Source organism: Ahaetulla prasina, chromosome 1, assembly GCF_028640845.1.
Source record: "Ahaetulla prasina isolate Xishuangbanna chromosome 1, ASM2864084v1, whole genome shotgun sequence".
Taxonomy (NCBI): Eukaryota; Metazoa; Chordata; class Lepidosauria; order Squamata; family Colubridae; genus Ahaetulla; species Ahaetulla prasina.
In genome coordinates this window covers 308,056,627-308,082,605 of record NC_080539.1, presented here as the reverse complement: position 1 = coordinate 308,082,605, position 25,979 = coordinate 308,056,627, and the positions used below count along the sequence as shown (strand labels likewise).

General features: G+C 35.5%; 1 protein-coding gene across 1 annotated transcript in view; it reads left to right on the top strand.

Annotated features, from left to right (window-relative positions):
* The window catches only part of RYR3 (ryanodine receptor 3), a 343,388-nt gene that overhangs the window by 264,363 nt on the left and 53,046 nt on the right, over positions 1-25,979 (top strand). Inside the window, exons 70-74 of the mRNA XM_058162131.1 lie at positions 13,953-14,123; positions 14,889-14,948; positions 15,919-16,050; positions 16,904-17,016; positions 24,735-24,831. Of these exons, the coding sequence (XP_058018114.1) occupies positions 13,953-14,123; positions 14,889-14,948; positions 15,919-16,050; positions 16,904-17,016; positions 24,735-24,831 (573 nt within the window). The remainder of the gene's footprint in view (positions 1-13,952; positions 14,124-14,888; positions 14,949-15,918; positions 16,051-16,903; positions 17,017-24,734; positions 24,832-25,979) is intronic.

Genomic DNA, 25,979 nt, shown 5'->3' with positions numbered 1-25,979 from the left:
ACAATGCACAACAAAATCATAATAAGTGTGTAAATAACAAAAAACATTAAATGGTTACTTCTGATCACCTTAAGCCCAAAGGACTGCTAAAACAATCTTTTATTTGCTATTTCACAGTTTGTTTTCTTTTTTTCTTCTTCGTGTTTTTAGAGCTAATCAATGGTAGTAATAAAGTATTACACTTTGTGTAACAAACTTTAGATCCTTTATCCACTTACCATATATTACAAAGCGCTTTGCAATTGTTACGAATGACCACAAATAATTATTGAACTATCCCCAGATGAAATGCTTACCTTCCACATATGAGAGACATATTGAAATATACTGGATTTGTTGATCACTAATATATAAATTTAAAACATATGATGGAACTGACAAGTAAATTAGGCTCCAGACCATATAATATTAACTCACTGAAAATTATTATTCACAGCTTTTAAAGCAACTATGGAGTATAAAACATGTTAAAGATAATTATATGTATCTTTAAATGCTTGTGAATTAATATTTTAAAATACTTCTTTTTAAAATCCTCTTTTAAGTTTCCTATTGTTACAGTTTTCATGATTTGACACTGGGTGAACTTAATTCAATCCTTAGTGAAAGAAGTTTTAAATACAAGTTTAAAAACTTTTTAAAAAATCTTTTGGAATAAAAAAAAATAGTGTGCCAGACCTAGGCCCTATTTCTTGGCAGCATTAGCATTGAAAATAATAATTTTACTTGTTACTATATATGTTTATTTTGTACTGTCTTAATTGTTTTAAATTGCTTTTACATTTTATGATGCATGTTGCCCAGAGACAATTGTTGAAATAGGTGGCTGTAGAAATCAAATAAATAAACAGGAAAACCCAAAACAACAACAGAACTTTGATTTTAGAAAATTATAAACAAACTAAGGGTTCAGATGGATTTGAAATGCTTTTAGAGTTAATTATAAGAATCTTTCCTGTGAGAAAATGCTTTTGCTTTGAATTTTTTTAAAAATAATAGGAGAAACTAAAACTAATAAGGAGAATATTTATAGTTCAGATTGAAATGAAGAGTCTTTTGTGCTCTCTGAGCTTGGTTGTTTTCTTGCAGATATTTCATTAGCTAAACTAGGTAACATCATCAGTGCTAGTCAAGATGAGTAGGATGAAACTTTCAAGGTTGGGCATTAGAAACTAGTAGAAGGAACTGAAGATTATAATTAAAGGAGTAAAACATTTAAATTTTACTAATACAGAACAGAGCAAAATATTATAACATTGAACGTATTGAAGGATATTTTTGAAAAATGGACCTAGAACTTAATTTTAACAGTGCCTGCCTCTGTAGATATGCTGAATTTTAAGAATGTGGAAGAGGAATAGACAAGACAGATTCGTCTGAAAACAGATTTAAAAATGACAGGTTACAAGAATAATAGGGGAAAAGATGCTACATTGGACATGCAAAAGAACCTGGCTGATATCTTAATAATTAAAGGAGTATACAAATCACAAACCAAAAGAGTGACCTGGATAACTTTCCTATATTGGATTTATTTAAAAAAAATGATTTGTTAAAGATAAAAGAGAATATTTGTAGCTCAGGGTTGAACTGTGTGGTCCTTGGTGGTCTCTAGGAGTTTGGTGGTTTTCTTGAAGACATTTCCTTTCCTGAACTAGATAACATCATGGCGACTTGTTAAAGCTTTAAAAAATTCTATGGGAAGGAACAAAGATAAAATGAAAAGAAATCAAGTACCATGACATTATTTGAAAGGACTAAAGATCAAGCTTTTAAAAGGAAGAAATATAAAATTGGTTTATTTGATCAAGTCTAAAACAGATATATTGTAGAAATAGCCTTCAAGGTATAATTGCCTTTGGGACCAGAATTTTGGTCATAACTTAGGACAGTCATGTCAAAGCACCAATGTAACTGAACCCAATTCTACAACTATTTTTACAGTGGTCATTAATCAAATTACAAAATTGTGAATTGAATCACATGGTTCGTAAGCAAATCATATGGTATGTCGGCAGCCAACGGAGCTGGCAATGGAGTCGGACAGCGATGAGGCTGAGGTGAGGCAAGGGCCATTGGAAAGTGAGGTGTGGACTCCAGAGCCTCCAGAGCCTGAGAGTAGTGAGGCAGAGGAACAGGAGGAGCCTGTTCCTAATGCACGCATGAGAAGAGCTGCCAAAAGGCAAGAGCAGCTCAAGCAGAGAGGACCAAGAGATGATTGGCCCCTCCCATAAGGCTTAAACAGACCAGCATCGGTGTTTCAGCTTGCTGAAAAACAACGTTGTAGCTGTGTCCTCTGCTTCGTGTATGTTTTTGTTCTTGTGGCTTCTGGACATTTGCCAGGAAGGGCCTTTGGCAGTTTGCCTAATTGGACTAAGGTTTATGAGATAACTGAAGATATTTGTGTTTGGGAGGCATTTGTTTTACTTTGAGTTGAACGACACTGGGAATGAAGTAATTCCCAGCTGTTCAAATAAAGTTTATTTTTCCACGGACTAAGTTTATTACTACCTACTTGGCCTGAGTCACAACAGGTTGTAAGTCTGAACCCATTGTAATGAATGATCATTTTTTTGTTGGAAATGGGTGAAAAAGATTGCAAATTGTAGTCATTGACCACAGGACACTGCAACCAGTTGTAAACGTGAGCCAGTTGCAAACGTCCAAAATGAAGTCATGTAACTGTAGGAGTGGGGATGGGAAGGTGGATATAACATTTTATCTTGGCCAGAAGTGCTATGGCCAAAATTATTCTTTTCATGGCCATTGTAACTCCAAATAGTCATTAAATGTCTGGTTGTAGGACCTGTAGTCCTTGACTTACAGAGTGATAACAATATCTCAGATAGCAGACACTAGAGAAAACCCATATATTCTGCATTGAAGGCAACAATTTTAGAATCCAGTTTGATCTAATAGCCTGTTCTGTTTCTGTTCAACTGCTGAAGAAGAAAAAAAAAGATGGTTACAATTCATAATCTTTCCAGCCTTAGTTGACTAGAATCTAAGATATCAAAATCTTTCTTTTCCTTTCACTTCCATTTTTAAGAATTCTACTTCCCTTTAGAAGTTAAGTGCATGGTGGCCAAAAGAAGAGATTTGTCAGTGGTGACACCAGGGCTATATCATTCACTGTGGAGCACGTTTTAATTTATACCCCTATTTAATAGTCTTTTATTCAGAAATATTCTTAATAATTTAGCTATGTTAGGAATGTTAATAGTATTATTATTTTAGTACGAGTTTCATCAATACAACATCTGGAAGAATCAGATCGTGTATGGTCCTTTCTGTTTAGGCCGGTTCTGAGAATTCAGAATCTCGCTAGGTTTCCTTAGGAAGAGATAGGATGTAGGCTTTATTTTTAAGTTATTATTTTGGAATGATCCTTTAACTTGAATAAGAGAAGAGGAAAAATGCAATCCTTGATCAACCACCAGCTTAAACACCAGCTTAATCTTTAATATTTTCTGGCAAAAATATTAAAAATTTCCTGTGTCACCAAAATTACCCAGTATCTACAAGCTAAGGAGGACAAGGATACAAAGCATTTGAAAAAGCAGCTTCCTAAAGTTTGTTTAAAGTTTCGAATCCCTAGTACCGCATAACGGGGTGAGCTACCATTACTTGTCCCAGCTTCTGCCAGCCTAGCAGTTCGAAAGCACGTAAAAAATGCAAGTAGAAAAATAGGGACCACCTTTGGTGGGAAGGTAACAGCGTTCTGTTATGCCTTTCAGTGGTGGGATACAGCCAGTTCCCACCACTTCGGGAGAACCGGTTGTTAACTTTCTGAGCAGTTTGGCAAACTGGTTGTTGGAAGAAATCATTAGGGCAGAGAACCGGTTGTTAAATTACTTGAATCCCACCACTGATGCCTTTGGCGTTTAGTCAAGCTGGTCACATGACCACGGAAATGTCTTCGGACAGAGCTGGTTCTTTGGTTTTGAAATGGAGATGAGCACCACCCCCTAGAGTCAGGAACGAATAGCACATATGTGCTAGGGGAACCTTTACCTTTAAAGTTTGTTAGCCTGAGCAAGGCATCACATTTCAAAGCAACCAAGATGACATGATTTCTGCAAAGCTGCAGTGACTGCTTGGAAAACAGAACCTGAGTGTCTGCATATGTGAGAAACGAACATCTGCTTTACTCTGTTGGCAGTCCCAGAAAAAAGTAATTGTTTACTTGCACATCCAGACTATCAGGGGCTTTGAAACAGCTTTGTTGAGTTATCTGAAAAACCCTGCTGCTTTAATGCTCCAAGCAGATGTGCTTTGCTTAAGGTTAACATGCTTTGTAAAACATCCCTGGGAAACCCTAGTTGTTTATTAATTAGGCAAATGAAAATACAACACACACACACATATATATGTATATAATATGTGTGCGTGTGCTTTTGTATGTGTATGAGTGCGTGCCTGTGTGTTTGTGTCTGTGTGTGTGTATAATGCAGCATGTGGCATGGTATAATATATAGTACTTCATTACTATAGGTACATTACAAAAGGTAAGTCTAGTAACTGTTGTCATTTCTTATATTAGAATCTATACTGATAGATGAGAATGCTTTTTTAAAAAAAATAATAACATAGTTTATTGATCTTTTTAAACTAAATTTACTTACAACTGAGCAAGATTTTTTAACTTTTCTTTTCTGATAATATGGCAGCAGATTGCTCCGAGGGGAACGGTAAGTTAGAGAACATTTAGTTTGACAAAGACAGTTATTTGGTGGTACTAAAATAACTGATTTGTTGTTGTTAAATTGATTAATGAAACACAACATTCCCTCTTTTAATCTGTTTTTTTTTTTTAACTTTGTGTGGGTGTTTTCATAAAGGACATATGCAGCTATTTTTAAAATTATAGTTTATGTAGCATCCCTTTCTAAACATAATGCAGCATCTGTTTATAAATGTATTACATTCAGGTCAGATTTTTTAAATTAAAATAGTATTTGCCTTATAGGTATTTAAAATGATTCATACGCTCCTGACTTAATCAAAGAAACTCAGGGTGAAATCTTACACTGAAAGAAGAAAGTAGAAATGTTCAGAATCAAGTCTTATTTATATGGAAATGACTGACACAGAACATTTCATTAATGTTAACATGCAAAATCAGAGTGAATGTACATCACATTTGAATCATCATGCAGAAAAGATCAAACCTTGGGGTTTTTCTCTTCGCATAATTTAGTTTGTCGGGCTTCAAGAGCCCAATTTAGAAAGTAGCTATATGTAAAAATTGAGGACTTAAAACTAGATTTTTCTGGAAATGACAAAACTTGCCAATGCTTCAGATGCTTGTTTAAACAGTACATATGGAAGACTGCAATGGCACACAACTGAATAGCTGTTTTGTCTGTGAAAATATTTTCTTGGCAATGCTGAGTGAAATCCGACACAAATGGTAACTGGGGGAGAAAATCACTCTTAAGGAAAATGCGGCATTGAGCTTGGCTCCTCTGCTAACAAAAACAAGGAAATCTTGCTGGGGGCGGGGGAGACCAGATAGCACACCCAATTTCATGATCAAAGCCCTACCCCTTCATATTTGCCCAGATGTCGCACAAGGAGGGTGGGCTTCAATTGCAAGATCTGTTCACCCTCAAGCAGGCATCCCTGAACAAAAGCAAAATTATATACAAAGAGTGTTTTCTTTTTTCACTTACAGAATTGATAATGGGTGGGAAGTTGGGATTTTACTTATTTTATTTAAATTATGAAATGGACACTTTCAGCTATTCTTGTCACAGAATTTTGGTTTAATTCAGTCCCTGACATTGTTGCCTAGATTCCATGGATGATGGCTTGGTTCAATGTAAAACATTGTTCCTTCAGCGATGAAGTCTAAATATGAAGTGATTGCCTGTTAAAATAATTATGAAATATATATATTGTACATAAAATTATTTCTCTTTTGCTTTTTAAAGATATGGGTTCACTATTTAAAATGGGTATCTTTTACCTGGATTTATATATATTTATTTATTTATTTATTTAATTAGATTTTTATACCGCCCTTCTCCCGAAGGACTCAGGGCGGTGTACAGCCAAATTATAAAACAATACAATATACAAATTAAAACAAAACTTAAAACGAGCATATTCCATAAATGGCCGAAATTTAAAACAATCAATTTAAAACCCTTAAAATTCATAAATAACCCAATTAAAATTATTTAGTAAAGTTTTAAGCCAGTCCCGCTTGAATAAATAAATGCGTTTTCAGCTCACGGCGAAAGGTCTGAAGGTCAGGCAATTGGCGCAAACCAGGGGGAAGTTCGTTCCAAAGAGTGGGAGCTCCAACAGAGAAGGCCCTTCCCCTGGGGGCCGCCAGCCAACATTGCTTGGCGGACGGCACCCTGAGAAGGCCCTCTCTGTGTGAGCGTATGGGTCGGTGGGAGGCATAAGGTAACAGCAGGTGGTCTCGTAAGTACCCGGGCCCTAAGCCATGGAGTGCTTTAAAGGTGGTAACTAAGACCTTAAAGCGTACCCAAAAGACCACAGGAAGCCAGTGCAGTCTGCGCAGGAGTGGTGTGCATGGGAGCAACGTGTGGCTCACTCTATTACCTGTGCAGCTGCATTCTGAACTAGCTGAAGCCTCCGGGTGCACTTCAAGGATAGCCCCATGTAGAGAGCATTGCAATAATCCAAACAAGAGGTGACAAGAGCGTGAGTGACCGTGCATAAGGCATCCCGGTCAAGGAAGGGGTGCAACTGGCGGACCAAGCGCACTTGGTAAAAGGCTCTCCTGGAGACGGCCGCCAGATGATCTTCAAACGACAGCCGTCCATCCAGGAGAACACCCAAGTTGCGCACCCTTTCCATTGGGGCCAATGACTCGCCCCCAACAGTCAGCCGCAGTTGCAGCTGACTGTACCGGGGTGCCGGCATCCACAGCCACTCCGTCTTGGAGGGATTGAGCTTGAGCCTGTTTCTCCCCATCCAGACCCGTACGGCTTCCAAGCACCGGGACAGCACTTCGACAGCTTCGTTGGGGTGGCCCGGGGTGTAAAAGTACAGCTGCGTGTCATCAGCGTACAGATGGTAATTCACCCCAAAGCCACTGATGACCTCGCCCAGTGGCTTCATATAGATGTTGAACAGGAGAGGTGAGAGAATCGACCCCTGAGGCACCCCACAAGTAAGGTGCCTCGCGGTCGATCTCTGCCCCCCTGTCAACACCGTCTGTGACCGGTCAGAGAGATAGGAGGAGAACCACCAATAACGGTGCCTCCCACTCCCAAACTCTCCAACCGGTGCAGCAAGATATCATGGTCGATGGTATCAAAAGCTGCTGAGAGATCTAATAGGAACAGGGCAGAGGAACAACCCCTATCCCTGGCCCTCCAGAGGTCATCCACCTCCAGGAACATAAGGTGTGATTATTCCTTCCAATTTTCCCCACAACAGTCCTGTGAGATAGATTGGACTGAGAAAGAGTAATTGGCCCAAAGTAAGTTAGTGAACTTCCATGATTGTGGGTAGCACAATAAAGATATTGATGGTTGGAAGGATTAATAATCTTCAATATATTCTTTATTATGAGAATTACCTTTTAGTAAGATCAACAGAAATACATTTATTTACTTGTATACTTTCTTATAACATTGTTTAAGAGAATATGTAACTGTGCTTTGGTTTCATGAATGAATTATTCTTTATTTAATTATTTAATTATACCTGATTATGATCCCATAGGATACTTGGTGGTTTATATGTGTGCCATATTTTACAGTGCATATACATGACTCATTAGGGTATAGGCTCCATGAATTATATTTACTTTTGACTGGCTTTACTCTCAAACAAAACCATTAATTTTTCTGGGCTTAGTTCTAAGAAGTTGACTGCACTGTTAAGTTGCTTTGCTGACATATAAAATCTTCTTTCTGAGTAAATAGCAAAATGTTCACCTTTTCATCATCCTTATTTACTTTCTTTGTTGTTGTTTTCTTTCTTTCATACAGGCCATGCAAGTAAAGGTACAGGTCTAAGTGTATATAATATATATATATATATATGTTTTAGTTTTAGAAATGACCAAGATCTTAACATTCTTTCCATTGATCATACAATGGCGTCACAAAGGGAAGATGCATGTCCTGCCTAATTTAAATCCTATTGGAAACTTGGGCAGATTTTGTCTATTTTTATTCTCTGGTATAAAAGCCAGGTACTGACTTCGTAAGTAGGGAAATAGTCCAATAATATATCTCTTCTGCCTCTGTCACCATCTTAATTCCTCAACACAGCAATGGATAAGTAGGAAATTTTACCAGTGAAAACAAAATAATACTAAAGTAACATGGTGGTCATTAAAGCTACTATCTAGTAGAGCCGAGGTGGCACAGTGGTTAGAGTGCAGTACTGCAGAATACTTCAGCTGACTGCTAGCTGCAGTTCAGCAGTTCAAATCTCACCAGCTCAAGGTTGACTCAGCCTTCCATCTTCTGAGGTAGGTAAAATGAGGACCCAGATTGTTGGGGGCAATATGCTGACTCTGTAAACTGCTTAGAGAGGGCTGTAAAGAACTATGAAGCGGTATATAAGTCTAAGTGCTCTTGCTATTATAATTAGATGGTTTTTTTTTAATGTGACCTTCATATCGACCTAGCTTTTCTTACTCAAGACATACTGAAATATAACTTTTGGGGGTATATTAAACCATTTGTATAGCTATATACCAAGGCTATTTAAAATCCCTTTCTTGAAATATAGGTTCAACAGACAGCATCATGGAAAATATGCAATTCACTGGTTGTAAAACAATTATGAGATGATTCAATTGGGATAAAAATAGAGTTAAAGAATTAGAAGGTAATCTTTAATATGATTGCTTGCTTTATAAGTCAGTGTCTCCATGGCTACAAAAGTGCAGGTTTTTTTTTAAAAAAATATATAAATTCATTTAAATACAAATGAAGAAACAGCATCTGTGCATAAATAGACATTTGTTTTTTTAAATAATCCCTATTTCATTATCTGCATAGTTTCACGAACAATGTTAATGCTGGATCAGAAGCAGAGGCTGCATTTAATTGTCTAGCCACTAGTGGAGTGGACGTCAGTAGCAGAAAAGAATCTCCCTTCTCCATTCAGTTCAGATCTCCTCCAGAGAACTGAGAAACTATTGTAGCAGATTTGGGAACAAAGAAATATAGACGTGGTAGAGGCAAAATAAATGTGTTTCTTGCTGTACAAGCAAGAGTCTGCTTATACCATAGTGGAAAGTCATCCATTTTTGACCTCCAGAAGAGAATTAATTATGTGATAATGACTTAAAAATTAAATCTATTAGTGCCTAACGTATGTCTTCCATGCACACAATAAATTACCAGCCTTCCACAAATTCACTGAAGTTCAGAATTTTTGAAATTCAGCAAACTTCAGGACAGGGAGAAAAAATATTGATGAATCACCCTCTGTGCCTTTAGTTGACAGAAGTACATGTATTTCTTTTGGTATACCCATGTTATGCCTATCAGTATTTATCTGTTTCTTCTAACATATTGCAAAGCTATTGCAGAACACTTAGTATTTTAACAATATGTAACTGCATGAATAAATGTCTGAGGCATGTAACTGAAAACCTTTAAACATACTGATTTCTGTGAGAACAAATGTATTAGCAGGTATTGTGCCAATAGGAGCACATAGGAACCAATATTTGGCTATTGGTAGCATATTTGTAATTCTGACAGTGTGTAAAGTTGCTCTTATAAAATCGAAACCAAAAGACAAATGGCTTCAGCTACTCCTCAACCACTAACTCTGATTTCCTTTTTCTCAGTAAGTAAAACACTTCCAAACAAATAGATGAGATAGAAGCATATACATTATAGGATCTAGAAATGCCCTTGAGGTTTTCCTAGCTAGACCAGGTGGGCATATCTCTCACTAAAACAAGCATGGAGCTTTCTCTGCTCCTCACTTTCACCTTCCAACTTCAAGATTGTCTCAATATAGTTATTCACCCAGATGAGGAGTTTACCCAAGGAGAAGCTATGCCCTCCCAACCAAATCTTAAATTGGGTAATGGAGCTCTTACCAGAAATTCTGGGTAGGTCTAAATAGGAAATTCCCCTTCTCCAAAACTCAGCTTTTAAGCAAGTGTCTCCACTTTTTTCTTTTTAACCAGAATTACTAGGCCAAAGTGATTTTGGAGCACGTGGTGCTATTTCAAAACCCAACACAAGAGTCACAAAGATTAAAGGATTTTTAATTCAATAAAAGGAACAAAGTAAGGACCTGAGGAAATGAGTTAGCTGCATTAATTTCCATGAGGCTGACATTTTATGCTAAATATATTAATCATTAATTTGTAAACAAACTGAGGAAACAAAGAGAAAGAAGGTCATAGAATGGGAGCAAAAATAAAGCAATATTTATTTGCTTTATTAATAAGCAGTAAAAGTTGCACTGAAAACAGATAAAAGATCCTTGATGTATCTTCATATATTTTCCTTGAAAACTTTACTGTTTCCATTCTCTAAAGGTTTTCAGGACAGAGGGCATGAGTTCAAGCCCAATTACAGAAATGTTGTCCTTGCTGTTAGGAGGATTTCCTGCCAATGTATGCCTGGGCACAGAAACTTCCAATTCTCTCACTTGTGGAGTAGGTAATAGTCTTAAGCTATGTGTAGAGTTGCCAGCTAGCCTGCTGAGCGATACACCTTCTGTAATGGACCTATCAGCCTTGTGAAAATATAGATTGCGCTTAGGAGTGTTGCTTTGTATCATGTTATATTCCTATTTAAAAAAAGAGATGCACAGTAAAATAAATTATGTGGGCCAGGGAGTCTGATAGGCATCCAAGAAGGCACAGGTAAACTCATTACTATCCATGAGCTGAACCAGGTTTAATCAAGTAAACCAGATCAATGTCTATAAGCTTATTTGTGACTTGGGACCTCTTGCATAGGCTACAAAGAACTAATAACCGAGAGACATCAGCAGCAACAATAGCAATAGCAACGCATTTGAGAAATTATCACTCAGTCTGGAAAAATCACAAAATACCTGATTGCTTCAGAAGTCATTTCCAAGTTGGCATTTATTATTTCAAAATCTATCACTGAATTGAAGGAAAGAGATAGTATTTGAATTTTAAAAAAATATGTCTTCCCAGTATTCTTTATGTATTTTAGAGTATCTTTCATATAATATAACATGACTTCATAAGTGGATGAGTAGATTTAGTACATCTTCACCCACACCCACATGTATCTTATCTCAATATTTCTATTTATGATAAGGAACATTATAGAAAGTGCAGGAAAAAACCCCAGAAATTGTAAGAAAAAGAAATCAAAGGCAAAACATGAAAAAAAAACCCAAGGTATCTATATCCAGTTAGATTAGCATAATTCACTATTTATTTATTTTTTTATTCCAACTTTACAAAACATTTTTGAATTTGTCACTTTTCTCTTCTTAGGAATTTAATCAGTTCCATCTATGATTTTCCTGGTCATATCACCACAATATCCTGGTCACTCTTGTATTTCATCTACATTAATTGCATAACCATTTGTTCTTTTCCCTTTCTGTTTTTGTTTTAACACACACACACAACATGCAGGCACAGAGTCCCACTACATTCAACTTATTTTTATGTTTCTCCTGATACATTCAGCTCTTCCTTTCATCTAACAAAGTTTGCAAAACACAGCCATTTTCTCATACTGTATGTTGATATTTTTTCATTCCTTGCAACAGAACACCCATTTTCTTTCAATAATTTATATATATTTATCAACCCATCTTCCTGTGTTTAGTTAATATTCTACCAATTTCTTTTATTTGATCTAGATTTCTGCTATTTATGCTTTGTGTGTAATTCTTCACACCATTTTTCCAGGCAAATCTACTTTGGTTTACAATCTAGCTAATGCTTGATGAAAATCATTCAGGTTCTTGGTGAACAGCATGGCATTATCTGTTTATAGGACACACACACATACACATACATTCCTAGTCAATAAACTTCTAATGTCACCACAAATTTATCAATAATACTTAAAATAAACTAAAAAGACAGCATATGTGTCTTAATTACTCTCAAATACTGAACCATTTGTAGAATCAGACTGATGCTGTGAGTCCAGCTTTGCAGGAAGCAATGAGCTAGAGCACAGGATACAGTGGCATCTGATATGTTTGATACTTGACTCATTAATACTCTCACCCCCAAAAATCAGATTTAGAATCAGGAATGAAAGGAAGAAATTCACTTTTATTTTAAGAAGAACCAATTATTCTTCATCTTCTTCTCAAAACTTGAAGGCAATAATCATTTCAGGTGAACAGAGTCATGCCTCAATGATGGATGGGAAGATTTCGGATGTGGAAGATTTGGTTTTCCATTCCTGTTTTTTTTCTCCTGCATTTATAAAAAGCAAAGTACATACATGCTTAATTCATCTATCAGACAAAGAATAGAAGAAAATTAAGCCTATTGATAGCTGTCAATCAGCATGTAACAAAAGTAAATATTATTAAGAAATTATGGATGTTTTAATAATTGTCAATAAAGGTTTCCTTTTAGAAGAACTGGAACTTGGTGGCAGAGACAGAATGGATAGATGGATAGATAGAGAAATTTATGGTCACACAAACTGAAAAGATTCCTTTATTTGGAGGGAAAAGGGGGGCAGTTGTGTCAGATATTCTCCTGCCTAAGAGAATAGTGACGCCATTGAGTCCTGTGATAAATTGTGGCATTTGTTTGTCTGCTATGAAAGTCAAGTAGCAATTAATGTCATTAAATCCATTGCTACTATTAAAAAAAACTTTTTGAAGGCATTCCAAAAACAAAGCTTTGAGGCAAAGTGTTGCAATTGTGTGTCCTTGAGGAAAGCCATTGTATAATATTTTGGTTTCCACTGAATGCCAAAAATACGGCTAGATGTTTTGATATATTCTATTAAAAGGAGAGCTTAACAACAAATTACAAAATATGTGACTGCTCTGAGAATTCTTTTCTGTTTTAATAGAAGTTATAAATACATTTTATTTTATCAGTGTAGACTACAGTGTAAGGCCCAGAGCCTTTTTTTGCAGAAGGAGAAGACATGATGAATTAATAGAAAAGAGTTGCTAATTGTGGTAGATGCATTATGATAGTCCAGTCTTGAATTCATGCATGTGGCTCAATTCTCATCAGGGTCATTGTTCATCTTTTTTATGCATGGGATTCAAAAAAGATAACATTTGTAACTGTTTAATCTTAATCTGTCCCTAGTATCATTTTGGTAGTGATAAACTCTAATGCTGTTGCCCAGAGCTTTGATTTATTGCCTTAGTTTAAAAAGTTTTTTTTCCCCAGTGAAATTGTACATTGTCTGCATCATGTACGGGTTAAATGTAATGCTAATGTGCAGCCTATTTGATATCTTTTTCCAAAGGCTTATTCTCTATATACTTCAGGTGATTAAAGCTGCTGACAACGCAGTGAGATAATTTGACTATGATTCTACAGCAAAGTAGTTTTCTAGTGTGCTTGCTTACAACTGTCCAGTTTTGTGGAACTTACACTTTTTATTTCTTAGAGGTTGTACAGGCACATATCTCAAACACTGAAATCCTCAGTGTAGAAATGGTATCACTGTTTATCCATTTCAAATGGTGTGTGTGTGTGTTTTATCACTGTATACATACTAAAAAAATTACAGAGGTATTTATTTCCTTAAAAATTGCAAATATATTTAATTTCTTGAAAATTACAATTTCTACAGTGTTTTTTTTTATAAAATGCCACTAAAATCATGCATTTTCATGATAGTCTTTTGGTTCACTTTGGTTTTACCATTCAAACGGGTAAATGTTCAAATGCTTTAGATTTAATATGAATATCTAAATTTAGTCGCATAATTAGGAACAGTACTTATTTTAGTATGAAAGAAATAACGATCCCTTGCACTTCATATGTCTCTTTTTTGCAGTCTGAAGGTCATGATCAAGAACGAAAAAAAGCAAAACATAGAGGGGATTTATATTCAATACAGACTTCTTTGATTGTAGCTGCACTTAAAAAAATGCTCCCCATTGGGTTGAACATGTGTACCCCTGGAGATCAAGAGCTAATTTCTCTTGCTAAGTCCAGGTACAGCTGTGTAAGTCAATATTTTACTCTTACTGATTGTAATCTGAAAGGTTGCAAATAAAGACATGCAGGATTTGAATCTGAAGTAGACAAAGGTAATTCGGGTCTGATGTTGATACGCTCAATGTGCTTATTGACAGCTCTTTAAAGGCACCACAACTTTTCCTGCTCAGGGAAATACTTGTTTCAGTTCAGGTGTTGTCAACTCCATAATAATTCTTTAACACTTAAAATTAAGTGTTTTTTTGAACTTGAACTCTAAGGATACTCATGATGGGTTTGAACCATTTTTTTTCAGTCTTCAATATGAATACTATGCATCTCTAGAAAGATACAAAGCATGGAAATGATCAAACAAATAAATTTAAGAAAGGCTTAATAGAGGGAGGGAGGGAGGGTTTGATTTGGTGCCATAATCCAAAATCTGAGACAATTTTATCTCTATCATCTATCTCTATCTAATCTATCTATCTATATCATCTTTTCTCCTTATGATATAACAAGTATCCTCTTAATTCAGATACTCAGATTATCTCACAAGTATTTTTAAAACAGTTCAAAACCTAGCAAGCATACTGAATATTTGTGTATTATTGAACTTTAAACTACACAAGGACACATAGCTACAGGAGGCTTTTTACTACAAAACTTTGCTCTCTTTATTTTTATTTTATATAGAGTATGCAGCTATATCCCAATAGGTTGTGTTCTGTCTTATTATTGGTCAAAATATATTTAAGAGGACCCAGATCAATATGCCTTTATTTATCTGCAGAAAGACACTGAAGAAGAAGTTAAAGAACATTTACACAATAACTTGCATTTGCAGGAAAAGGTAATATTCAAAATGTCAAAAAATCAATTAAATATGTTTCTGGGGTCAAAAAGCATGTTAATATATTTCATCATTTAATAGAGTAATCCCATAGCTAAATTATATTTATTATGAAGAAATAATATGAATGAACAACATGTTGGTTTCCAGATGTTGAGATAACTTTTACCAGCTCTGGCAGTCATACCAGGGAATGAATATGGCACTTAGAGATACAAAACTTGTAGCAAGCTAAAGAGCTTACTGGAAGTTTACTGACACCAAATAGTGTGGCCATAAAGTATATGAATATAGTATCCCCAACATGCTGATCACAGATTTCCCCAATTTTCCACTGGCAGGCAATGTCAATGTTGGAGTCACAGACAAGATAAGTGTTGCACAGAAAAGGAATATATTTATACTATAGTCTAATTTCCTCCAGAATTTACTAATGGTGTAACAACCATTTTTAGACCAGCACAAAAAAAATTATTTATTTTGATTTTACTACAAGGGGAAGAACTAGAAACAAGCTTGTACTCATGGTGAGAGAATTCCTCCCTAGTACCATAGATGGGAAGAAACCTTTAATAAGAATCCCATTAACCAATGTAGGCACTGCCCAGGAAAAAAAGAGATTTTATTTAGTCAGTTTGTTATATTTATTTATATTTTGTATTTCCAGACCTCCCATCTCCTTCAAGGAGGGACTGGAGATTATCTGGAGACAGTCTACAAAAATAAAATTGTATACTCATAGCACAATAGAGCTCTGCAGCGCCTTCCTGCCTTTGATTTTGTAATGTATCATTGCATTATCATTTAGAAATATCACATTCTTCTTCTTCCTAGCAATAAGCATAGAGTTTTACCCTCCTTGCTTCGGTATAGTGGTGCCAACAATGGCAACAAATTTTATTTAAATAAGTGTGCTATATATTTTAATATTAAGTATGCCTAAGAGTGGATCAATTTTTTTGATATGTAGTCAGATGACCCTGCTGTGAAATGGCAGTTGAATCTCTACAAAGATGTATTGAAAAATGATGAACCTGCTGATCCTGAGAAAACTATTGAACGTGTGCAAAGAATCTCAGCAGCTGTCTACCATCTAGAACAGGTAAAAAAAAAATCCTTTATGTTTAAAAGTGAGACATATGGGCTGAAGATCCATGGTTAAATAGAGTAAATAGGAACTCTACAAACTGATCTTTTTTTATTAAAAAATTTTATTAGTTTATAATATGGCATACAAAGAGAATACAAAAGTAAATAGAGAAGTTAGAGGAGGGAAAAGGGACATGGATAATGGGAGAAAGCAAGGGGGAAAAGAAAAAAAAAGACATTGACTTCCAATTCCTTTGGTGCAGTAAAATAAGGCATTAACATCTAACCTCAACAAACTGATGTTGAACAATGAATATAACTAGAATGGGGCTGAGCTGAGCATTTTATATCTAGGGAAATTCTGTAGCCCTTAGGGATATTTCTGGAGGATTAAGTAAGATGCTGAGATAGAGCAGGGAGAATGGATGTTTGCATACTAATACCAATCTTTGATAGTGTGCAACGGATATTTGCAAAATGATTATAAGGCAATCTAAAGATAAAATATTATAAAACATTATTATTTTTATACCACAGTTATAGTCTAATGGAGGGATTGATAAAAAAAGCCACAAGATTCCATATACACCCAGATACTATAATATTAAATTGTTTTTAAGATTTTTTTGAGGAATAGTTAAAATTTTAGGAAACCGCCAAATCTAATGAGATTTCCATTTTCTGAATGACATAAGCCTTAGTACAAAAATTATGACTTTTTTAAAAAAAAAATTCTAATGAAAATTCTATTTTTAATTGGGAAAGCAAGAAATATTGCTAACATATCATGTACTATAAATATTAATGTTCTTGTCATTGGATCAGGTGAGAATCAATTAAAATATCTTTATTCATAATGTTCATAGGTTGAGCAACCGTTAAGATCAAAGAAAGCAGTTTGGCACAAACTCTTGTCTAAACAACGTAAAAGAGCTGTTGTAGCTTGTTTCAGGATGGCACCATTGTATAATCTACCAAGGTACATAGTCTTAAAAAATGTTTATATATGCTATTTCTGAATACTGCTTGCATTGTTGAAAAGCATAATGCCTATCTGATTCTACACTGGGAAGGTGTGAACCAGAGACAATGGCTTGAAGATTCAGTGCACCATTTTCAAGTCCCTTTTAGGGTCTTCTGGGCATGAATGTATGTATGTATGTATCTACGTACGTACCTACGTACTTATGTATGTATATATGTATGTATGTAGGTCTTTGGTTATTCGGGTTTTCTCCCACGTAAAATTGGAAGTGTCTTGGCGACGTTTCGACGAAGTCTCATTCGTCATCTTCAGGCTTCAGCTTCGTGCTTCTGGGAGCAAAAGCACGAAGCTGAAGCCTGAAGATGCCGAATGAGACTTCGTCGAAACATCGCCAAGACACTTCCAATTTTACGCGGGAGAAAACCCGAATAACCAAAGACCTACATACAAACACCCGCGAAAACCTCAGAAAACAAATATGTATGTATGTATGTATGTATTTATTTATTTATTATTAAATGTCTATGCCCCTCCATCTCAATGATCTAGGCAACTCTGGGCAACTTCGGGCCTGTCATTCTCTCTCAGCCCTAAGAAAGAGGAAATGGCAAACCACTGCAAGGATTTATTTATTCTATTTATTTATTTATTTTGTCATAACAATATACATAAGCATCACACAAAAAGATTATATAGTATATAAACATATATATGAAGAAATATGAGGAGGTATAAGCATATATATATATATATTTATAAGAAGAAAAAAGAAAAAAGTTTTTGGTTAAAGCTTTTGGGATTATGGGAAGAGACCACAGAGTCAGGTAAAGTGTTCCAAGCACTGATGATTCTGTTACAGAAGTCATATTTTCTGCAATCTAGATTAAAGCGGTTAACATTAAGTTTAAATCTATTGGTTGCTCTTGTATTATTGCAATTAAAGCTGAAGTAGTCTTTAACAGGAAGGACATTACAATAGATGATTCTATGAGTTAAACTTAGGTCTTGTCAAAGGCGACGAAGTTCTAAGTTTTCTAAGCCTAGGATTTCAGTGACTTGAAGTCACCCACACTATTCATTACTTCTGTCATTAAATGATTTCAGGGTCTTGCAAATGAGCTTCAATGGCCTTTGGTAAAGTTCTATCATTTTTAACCAATGTGTTTTAGAGAAACTTCTGATTATTTTAAAACAACTGAGCTGGGCTTGATTATGTGAATTACCTAGTTATTCAACACTTTGGAAAAACTTTATATATCTCCCCAGATATATAAATCTAACCCACTCCAATCTAGACTGGCAACATGGAAAAAATGACTGTATATTTAAATATAGTGGGGGGGGGGTTCTTTGCAATTAACATCACTCATTTAAGGATTTTGTCAAAATTTTAAAAAAAACATTACTTCTTAATGTATATTAATTGTATGTTCAAAGTTCATAGAGCTATGTAGCCTTACCAGCATTTGGCAGTTCCATCCTTTCATCTCTTACATTCAGCGTTCACTTAGGCATATGGAACAGCAGTGACTTTGCTTGCAATGGAAACTGTATCCATGAATCAAACAAAATAATTTTACAGATGCTACAGAACATGCACAGAACCAGCTATGTATGTTTTTGGCATCAGGAGAATAGGAGAGGCAGAAGAAGAATAGTGGAAGAAGGCGTAACATTGTTGTGGGGAGATTTTCTCTCTCCCACATATGCAGCTCTGTAAAGATGTATTGTTCCTGAAGATGTTTGAAGAGATTACTGGATATTTTATTTTGAATAACTTTGATTGTTTGCATATGCTATGCAATTAGTATTCTTTGAACACAATTGCCAACATGCTTCTTATATGCAAATCTAAGTTTCTGGCATTTTCCTTTTTTTAACTTGTAACTTATTTGAAACAAATGAGAATTCAAAATGTGACAATTAATTTAAAAAACATCTGAAGATTTGTTGTATACTCAACTCCTATACTCTAGGGGAAGGATGTCAAACTCAATTTCATTGAGGGCCGCATCAGAGTTGTGTTTGACCTCAGGGTGTGTGTGGCCAGCTCAACATCATCATGTCGGGGGCACCTGTGGTGGCCCGAGCATTCTGCCAGTGAAAACAGGCTCCTGAGCTCTGTTTTCAGCTGCAATGGCCTCCTGCAATCCTCTGCCAGTGAAAACAGAGCATGGGAGGGCGCGGGCAGCCCTCCCAAGCTCCATTTTCACTGACATAGGTACTGCAGGCTGGTCCTTCACTGTTTCCAGGGTGACCCTGCAGGCCAGATCTAAGCACCCTGTGGGCCAGCCCCAGTCCCTGGGCCTTGCGTTTGACACCCCTGCTCTAGACATTTTTGGGGAAGGCAGTTCTTTCAGATATAATTGCATGATATTCTTGACTGAAAACCCAATGTTCTTCACAATTTGGAATTTCTCCTGCCACTTAGGTCTTAATGTTACTATTTTAAAGGGATTAAAATATAATGAATAAATAGTTTTCCTTTCCAACAGCTACATTTCTAAAAAACTTAGCGGGACTATTTTCCAGCACATATGCATAGTAATTATTTTAAGTTACTAAGTAATGTAATTCTTCATATCAAATTATACATAGTTGGGTTGGCAAAGAAGAAAAGATAAGTGTATCTACAGAAGCAAGCTTTCTATGTTGTGGCCATTTATGCTTTCCTGCTGGCTTTATTCTTTTTAAATTTATTTATCAAATTGATGTGTTGCCCACCTCACATAAGGTAACTTTCAGCAGTGCGTAATAAAATAATGGACAATTTAGGTTGGTATATGGGGGAGATTTAGTCACTCCGAGTCAGGTATGGATCAAAAGAGCCCTTAGCATAACAGAAATTTATGAAAGGAATGCCTTCCCATAGTCAGCTGTCTTTTGTTAATTGGAGACATCTCCACTTAAGAAGAAGACGACTTCTGTGAAATCCTTCACCTGAAAATGTTTCTTCCCCAAACCCTCAAAACTTTAACCTTAGACTGTCTACTGTTGACCTCACCCCATTCCTAAGAGGTCTGTAACGGGCGTGCATAAACGCACCAAGTGCCTATCGTCCCTGTCCTAATGTTCCCTTTAATTATATTCATTTTATGTATTCAATTCATGCTTATACTTATATATATTATCTAATATGTACTCAACAAATAAATAAATAAAAATAAAAATCCAAGCAGCTTTTTGTCTGCTCTTTACATGAAAAGAGAGAAACAGTCATTCTCAACAACTTTATTTTTATCTTTTGTTTAAAAATCTCCCCTCCCATACTCTCTTCCTTCCTTCCACATAACAGTAAAGAATGGAAGGAGTGTGGAATGGAAGAAAGGTGACATTATTTTTCTTTAAGAAAGAATAAAAATTCTCCATCTTCTCATATTTAAAGAGACCATAGAAATATCAATGTCTGACTGAATATTTGGGGGCGGGGGGCACTTTCACTGCTTTCAGTTCCAATAAATACAACATTCTGGTTTACCCATATTGAACTAACTTCTATTAATCTAACTGCACACATATTGAACTGCAACATTATACCAGTTGCAATTAGTTATGTTACAAACTTCTATAATCTTCTATAATTACATAATTTCCAAGGAGCAAATTGGAAAATTCCACCTCTTTTTTGGTTAACCACAGTTCAGTACTTGTTGGAACCCTAACAGTGATTAATATTATGATTTGAAGTCCATATAACCATAATTAAGTAACTTCATAGCAACAACAAGTTGCTTTTACTCTGAAGTGGATCAAATGTTTCAAATACTGGGTTTGAATTGAAGAAGGTGGGGAGAATATTTTATGGGTTTGAAATTCAGCATGGATAATTCTGCCATAATCACTGCCCAGATTCAAACAATATTAAAGCTTCACGTAGTTTCTACCAGCATGTATTTGTTAAAAAGAGCTCATGCCAGACAAATCTGATTGTTTGTTTTGACAATATGACTAGGTTAATGGAGCAAGGGAATACTGTGGATGCTTAGACTTTAGTAATGCTTTTGATAAAGGGGAACACAATCTCCTTCTAGACAAATTGAAATAATGTGGGATGGGTAGTTCCACTGCCAGATGGATTCAGTTGGCTGAACAATCATAGCCACCATCCTCACCAATCATCGTTTAAACTTGTATGCCACATGAGTCTCAATAACTAGATGGGATGCTCATAAAAAGTGTACATGGTACAAAGTTGGCGGAGATACTAAATAGGTCCAAAGATCAAAAGGATTTAATTGATATAAAGTTAACAAATGTTCAGTGGTAAAGAAATGTATTTTTTCTGCATTTAGGCAGAAAAACAAGATGCTCATGTATAAAATACTTGATCAGCAGTAGAGCTTGCAAGATAGATCTGAATGTCCTAGTAGACCATAGGTGAGCCAGTAGTGTGCCATAGCTTCCAAAAGACCCAATGTAGTTTTAGGCTGCATCAATAGAGGTATAATGGTAGGATCCCAAAAAGCTCTATACTACACTGATCAGAACACACCCAGAATATGTGGCAGTTACAGACTCCACAACTGTTGGTGCTGGAATATTCGTTGCCAAAAAAAGACAGTTGTTAGCTTAGTTGCCCTGACTTTTCAACCTTTTTCACCATGGCTGTTCAAGCAAATCACTGCAGTTGTTAAGTGAAACATATAGTCATTAAGTGAATCTGGTTTCTTCCACTGGTTTTGCTTGTTGGAAGCCAGCTGGGAAGGTAGCAAATACAATCATAGGGATGCTGCAACCATTGTAAATATGTGCCAGTTGTCCAAATGCCTGAATTTTGATCATATGACTTTGGAGATGCTGTGAAGGTCACAAGTATGAGGACCAATTATAAGTCACTTTTTTTTTAGTGCTTAAGTTATAATGTTTGTAACTTTGAATGGTAGTTAAATGAATGGTTGTAAGTTGAGGACTACCTGTTGTCAGGTTCCAAGTAATGCACCCATCGCAAATTGGACTCGGAAGCATTCCATTTCCTCAAAGAACAAATTTATTTGGCACTAACTAGTGGAAAGCCAGTACTGAAGTTCCCGCGCTTTCCACCCCAATATAAGTATTAGTTTCTCATATTTTCAAAACAAGCTGTCACATTGTCCAACCAAGTTGAGAGCTAGTTGCTTAGTGACTTCTCTCCTCCTCCTCTGGTCAGTCAGCCGCTGGAATATACTTGACTCATCAGCTAGCTATGTTGTTTTGGCTGAAGGCTCTCCGCCTCGGCTCTCCTCCCTTCAGCTCCAAATTGTGTCAACCTTAATCATTGTCAGAGTACCCAAGGCTACAAACAATCCCACACCCCGATCAAATTCAGGCTTGACACCTGTAGTTAAAAGAACTTGGTTTAAAAGAAAAGAATGCTAAAGGGAGCATGATAGCGGCCTTCCAATATTTTAAGGGATGTGACAATATTTTAAAGGATGTGTGGCTATATTCTCCATATGAGGGTAAGAAACAAACTAGTGAGTGGAAACTTCATAGAGGGAGATTTAAACTTGAAATATAGAAGGATTTTTCTTATTATGAGAGCTTGTAAACAAGTAGATAATATTTGCCAAGATGTCACTAGCCACGGTCATCCCTGTCTTCAAAAAAGGAGACCCCAACCTAGTTGAAAATTACAGACCAATTTCTTTATGCTGCGTCACCTGCAAAGTAATGGAATCAATCATCAACCAATCCATCACCCTCCACCTTGAAACAAACAACCTACTCTCTAATAAACAATTTGGTTTCAGAATTATCCTGTAATTTACAACTTCTTCACTGCAAAAACATATGGACTACAAATCTTGACCAGGGCAAAGCAATAGATGCAATTTACATAGATTTCTGTAAAGCTTTTGACTCAGTGGTATATGACAAACTTCTTCTAAAACTTAATCCTACGGCATCTCCGGACCCCTCCATAATTGGATAACAGCGTTCCTGTCAAACAGACAACAAGTGATCAAAATAGGCAGTGCCCTATCAAATCCCGCTCCTGTCAATAGCGGTGTCCCCCAAGGCAGCGTTCTAGGAACAACACTCTTCATATTATACATTAATGACCTGTGACCATATTATAAGTAATTGTGTTCTCTTCGCCGATGATATTAAACTATTTAACACTACCAACAATGCGGCTACCCTTCAAAAAGACCTTGACTTTGTGTCGGAATGGTCAAAAATTTGGCAACTCCAAATCTCAACCAGCAAATGCTCAGTCTTACATATTGGAAAAAAGAACCTAAACATTAAGTACAAGCTTGATGGACATTACCTTGTAGATGACACTCACCTCGTCAAAGACGTTGGAGTTTTCATATCAAACGATCTAAGTGCCAAAGCCCACTGCAACTACATCGCCAAAAAGGCTTTAAGAGTTGTAAATTTAATCTTGCATAGCTTCTTCTCCAGAAAAACTACACTACTAACCAGAGCATACAAAACATTTGCTAGACCAATTCTCGAATACAGCTTGCCTGTCTGGAACCCACATCTCATTTCGGACATTAATACAATTGAGCATGTCCAGAAATATTTTACAAGAAGAGTTCTCCACTCCTCTGATCACAACAAAGTACCTTATGCCACCAGACTTGAAATCCTGGATTTAAAAAATTTAGAACTCTGCCACCTTCGGCATGACCTGAGTATAACTCATAAAATCATCTGCTACAATGTCCTTCCTGTCGAAGACTACTTCAGCTTCAATCGCAACAATACACGAGCAAACAATAGATTTAAACTTAATGTGAACCATTCCAATCTTGATTGTAGAAAATATGACTTCAGTAACAGAGTTGTTAATGCCTGGAATGCACTACCTGACTCTGTGGTCTCTTCCCAAAATCCCCAAAGCTTTAACCAAAGACTATCTACTATTGACTTCACCCCATTCCTAAGAGGTCTCTAAGGGGCGTGCATAAGAGCACCAGCATGCCTACCGTTCCTGTCCTAATGTTCCCTTTGATTGTATCCAATTTGTATGGTTATTTCATGCTTATACTTATATATAATGTTGTGTTTGACAAATAAATAAAATAAAATAAAATGGTATGAAGACTCTTACATTGAGCGTTGCACTAAAAACCTACATAAGGTTAGAAAGAATTCCATGGTGTGCACACTTATTAATTATGGAAAAACATAAGGTGCAAATCAAATAATTATTGTGTTTTAGAGAAACTACAATTTTAAAAAAATGTAGGTTTAAAGTTGTAAGTGAAGTTGATGGTAAACCGTATTGATAAATAAGAACATCATGATTAGACAAAGTGTAAAGAAATAGCATACTTAGGTTCATTTTACATTGGTTATGTTAAAAATAATAATCCTAAAGTAAAATAATAAAGATGTGAAATGGATAGTTCATGTTTTTAGTTCATTTGCATTCAGTGGAAATCATAGTGGTAAGGAGTCAATTTAGAATTGCATCAAAGTAAAGTATGATTTCCCCAAGTGTCTTTATTGAAAAGAATAGAAAACCAAGGACTTATATCTATGGGAAATTGAATTCTAAAGTAAAATATAAGCATATCAATAGCCTTCTTTTCATGTTTTGATTTCTATCTGGTGCAGCTTATTAAAACAATACTTGTCATCTATGTTATTTAAACTTTGTTGAACATTTGAATTGAATTGTACAGAATCTGTAGGTTTCACTGGTCAGTAATCTTCTAAACTTTTTTATTTTATTCTGCTTTCCTTCTGGATTTCATTTTCACCCTTACTCCTAGGCACCGTTCTATTAACCTGTTCCTTCATGCTTATCAGAAATTCTGGATAGAAACAGAGGAATATTCCTTTGAAGAGAAACTAGTTCAGGATTTGGCTGTAAGTACAGATATAATTGGGCTGAGTCCACAATACCTTCTTGTCTACACGTAGAAATACTTTCATATATACCATCCTGCTATATTTTATGTCATGATGTGAACAGTGTATCAGATTTTTATTTTGTTACTGTATATATTTGGACTGAAACTAATTAGACCAAATCATAGCTAATTTAATTCCTAAATTAAAATTTAATTTAAATTACTTTAATTTTTGAAGGTTTAAATACGGTGAATGTTTCTTTGTCAATTGGCATTTTGTTTATTGAATAATGTTTTGATTCATTTTAATATGCCAAAGCTTGTTTTTTTTTTAGTACAAAAGGTAGAAATCTACCTTTTCCTTGATATTATAATACAGTGGCATTCTAACAAATTAGAAACAAATATGATTTGTAATAATAAAATAGTGTAATAATAAAATATGTTTTAGGCAATGGGAATTTTTTTAGACAATGCATTTTTTTAAATCCCAAGAAATTTTAACTCTTTTCTTTTTAACTGATTAATTAAGCAGTCATTTATAGAACTATTATTTTCTGTATGTGAAATGGTCAGTTCACCCTATTTGCCAATTATAATGTTTTCTAGGCAGAAAAGGTACATCCAACAGTGTAAAAGAGACTAATAGATTTATGAGTTGATGTCTTTATATTCCTTAAAATGTATTTGCATCATTGATGCAGTATTTCCACTAACCTGACATAGGCTAATTCTACATTGGTATTAAGTATAGAATTACCAGTCTCTTTCAATTACATTTCACAGAAGGTGGCAGTTAGCACATTCATACTTCTGGATTTCTCAATGTTCTCTTAACATTTTTAAGAAGATGATCCATGCACAAGTAGACCTCTTTGATAGTCTTTGATAGTACTCTTTAATATTGTTAAAGGGCAAAGGTTTCTTTTTTCTTTTTTACTTAAAGGTATTGAACAGATAGACAGATTATTCACTTAAATATAGCTGTTACTTTTTTATAAAATGGTGGAAATCTCTGTGAAAGACAAAATGAGAATTTTCTAAACCGCTTCTGTGCTAGTCTATTGCAGCTTAAAGAACAATGAATCATATGGTAACTTAGCAACGAAAACATCCATTACGCCATCAACACAATAATCAGATTATTATTCTCATTCATCAGAT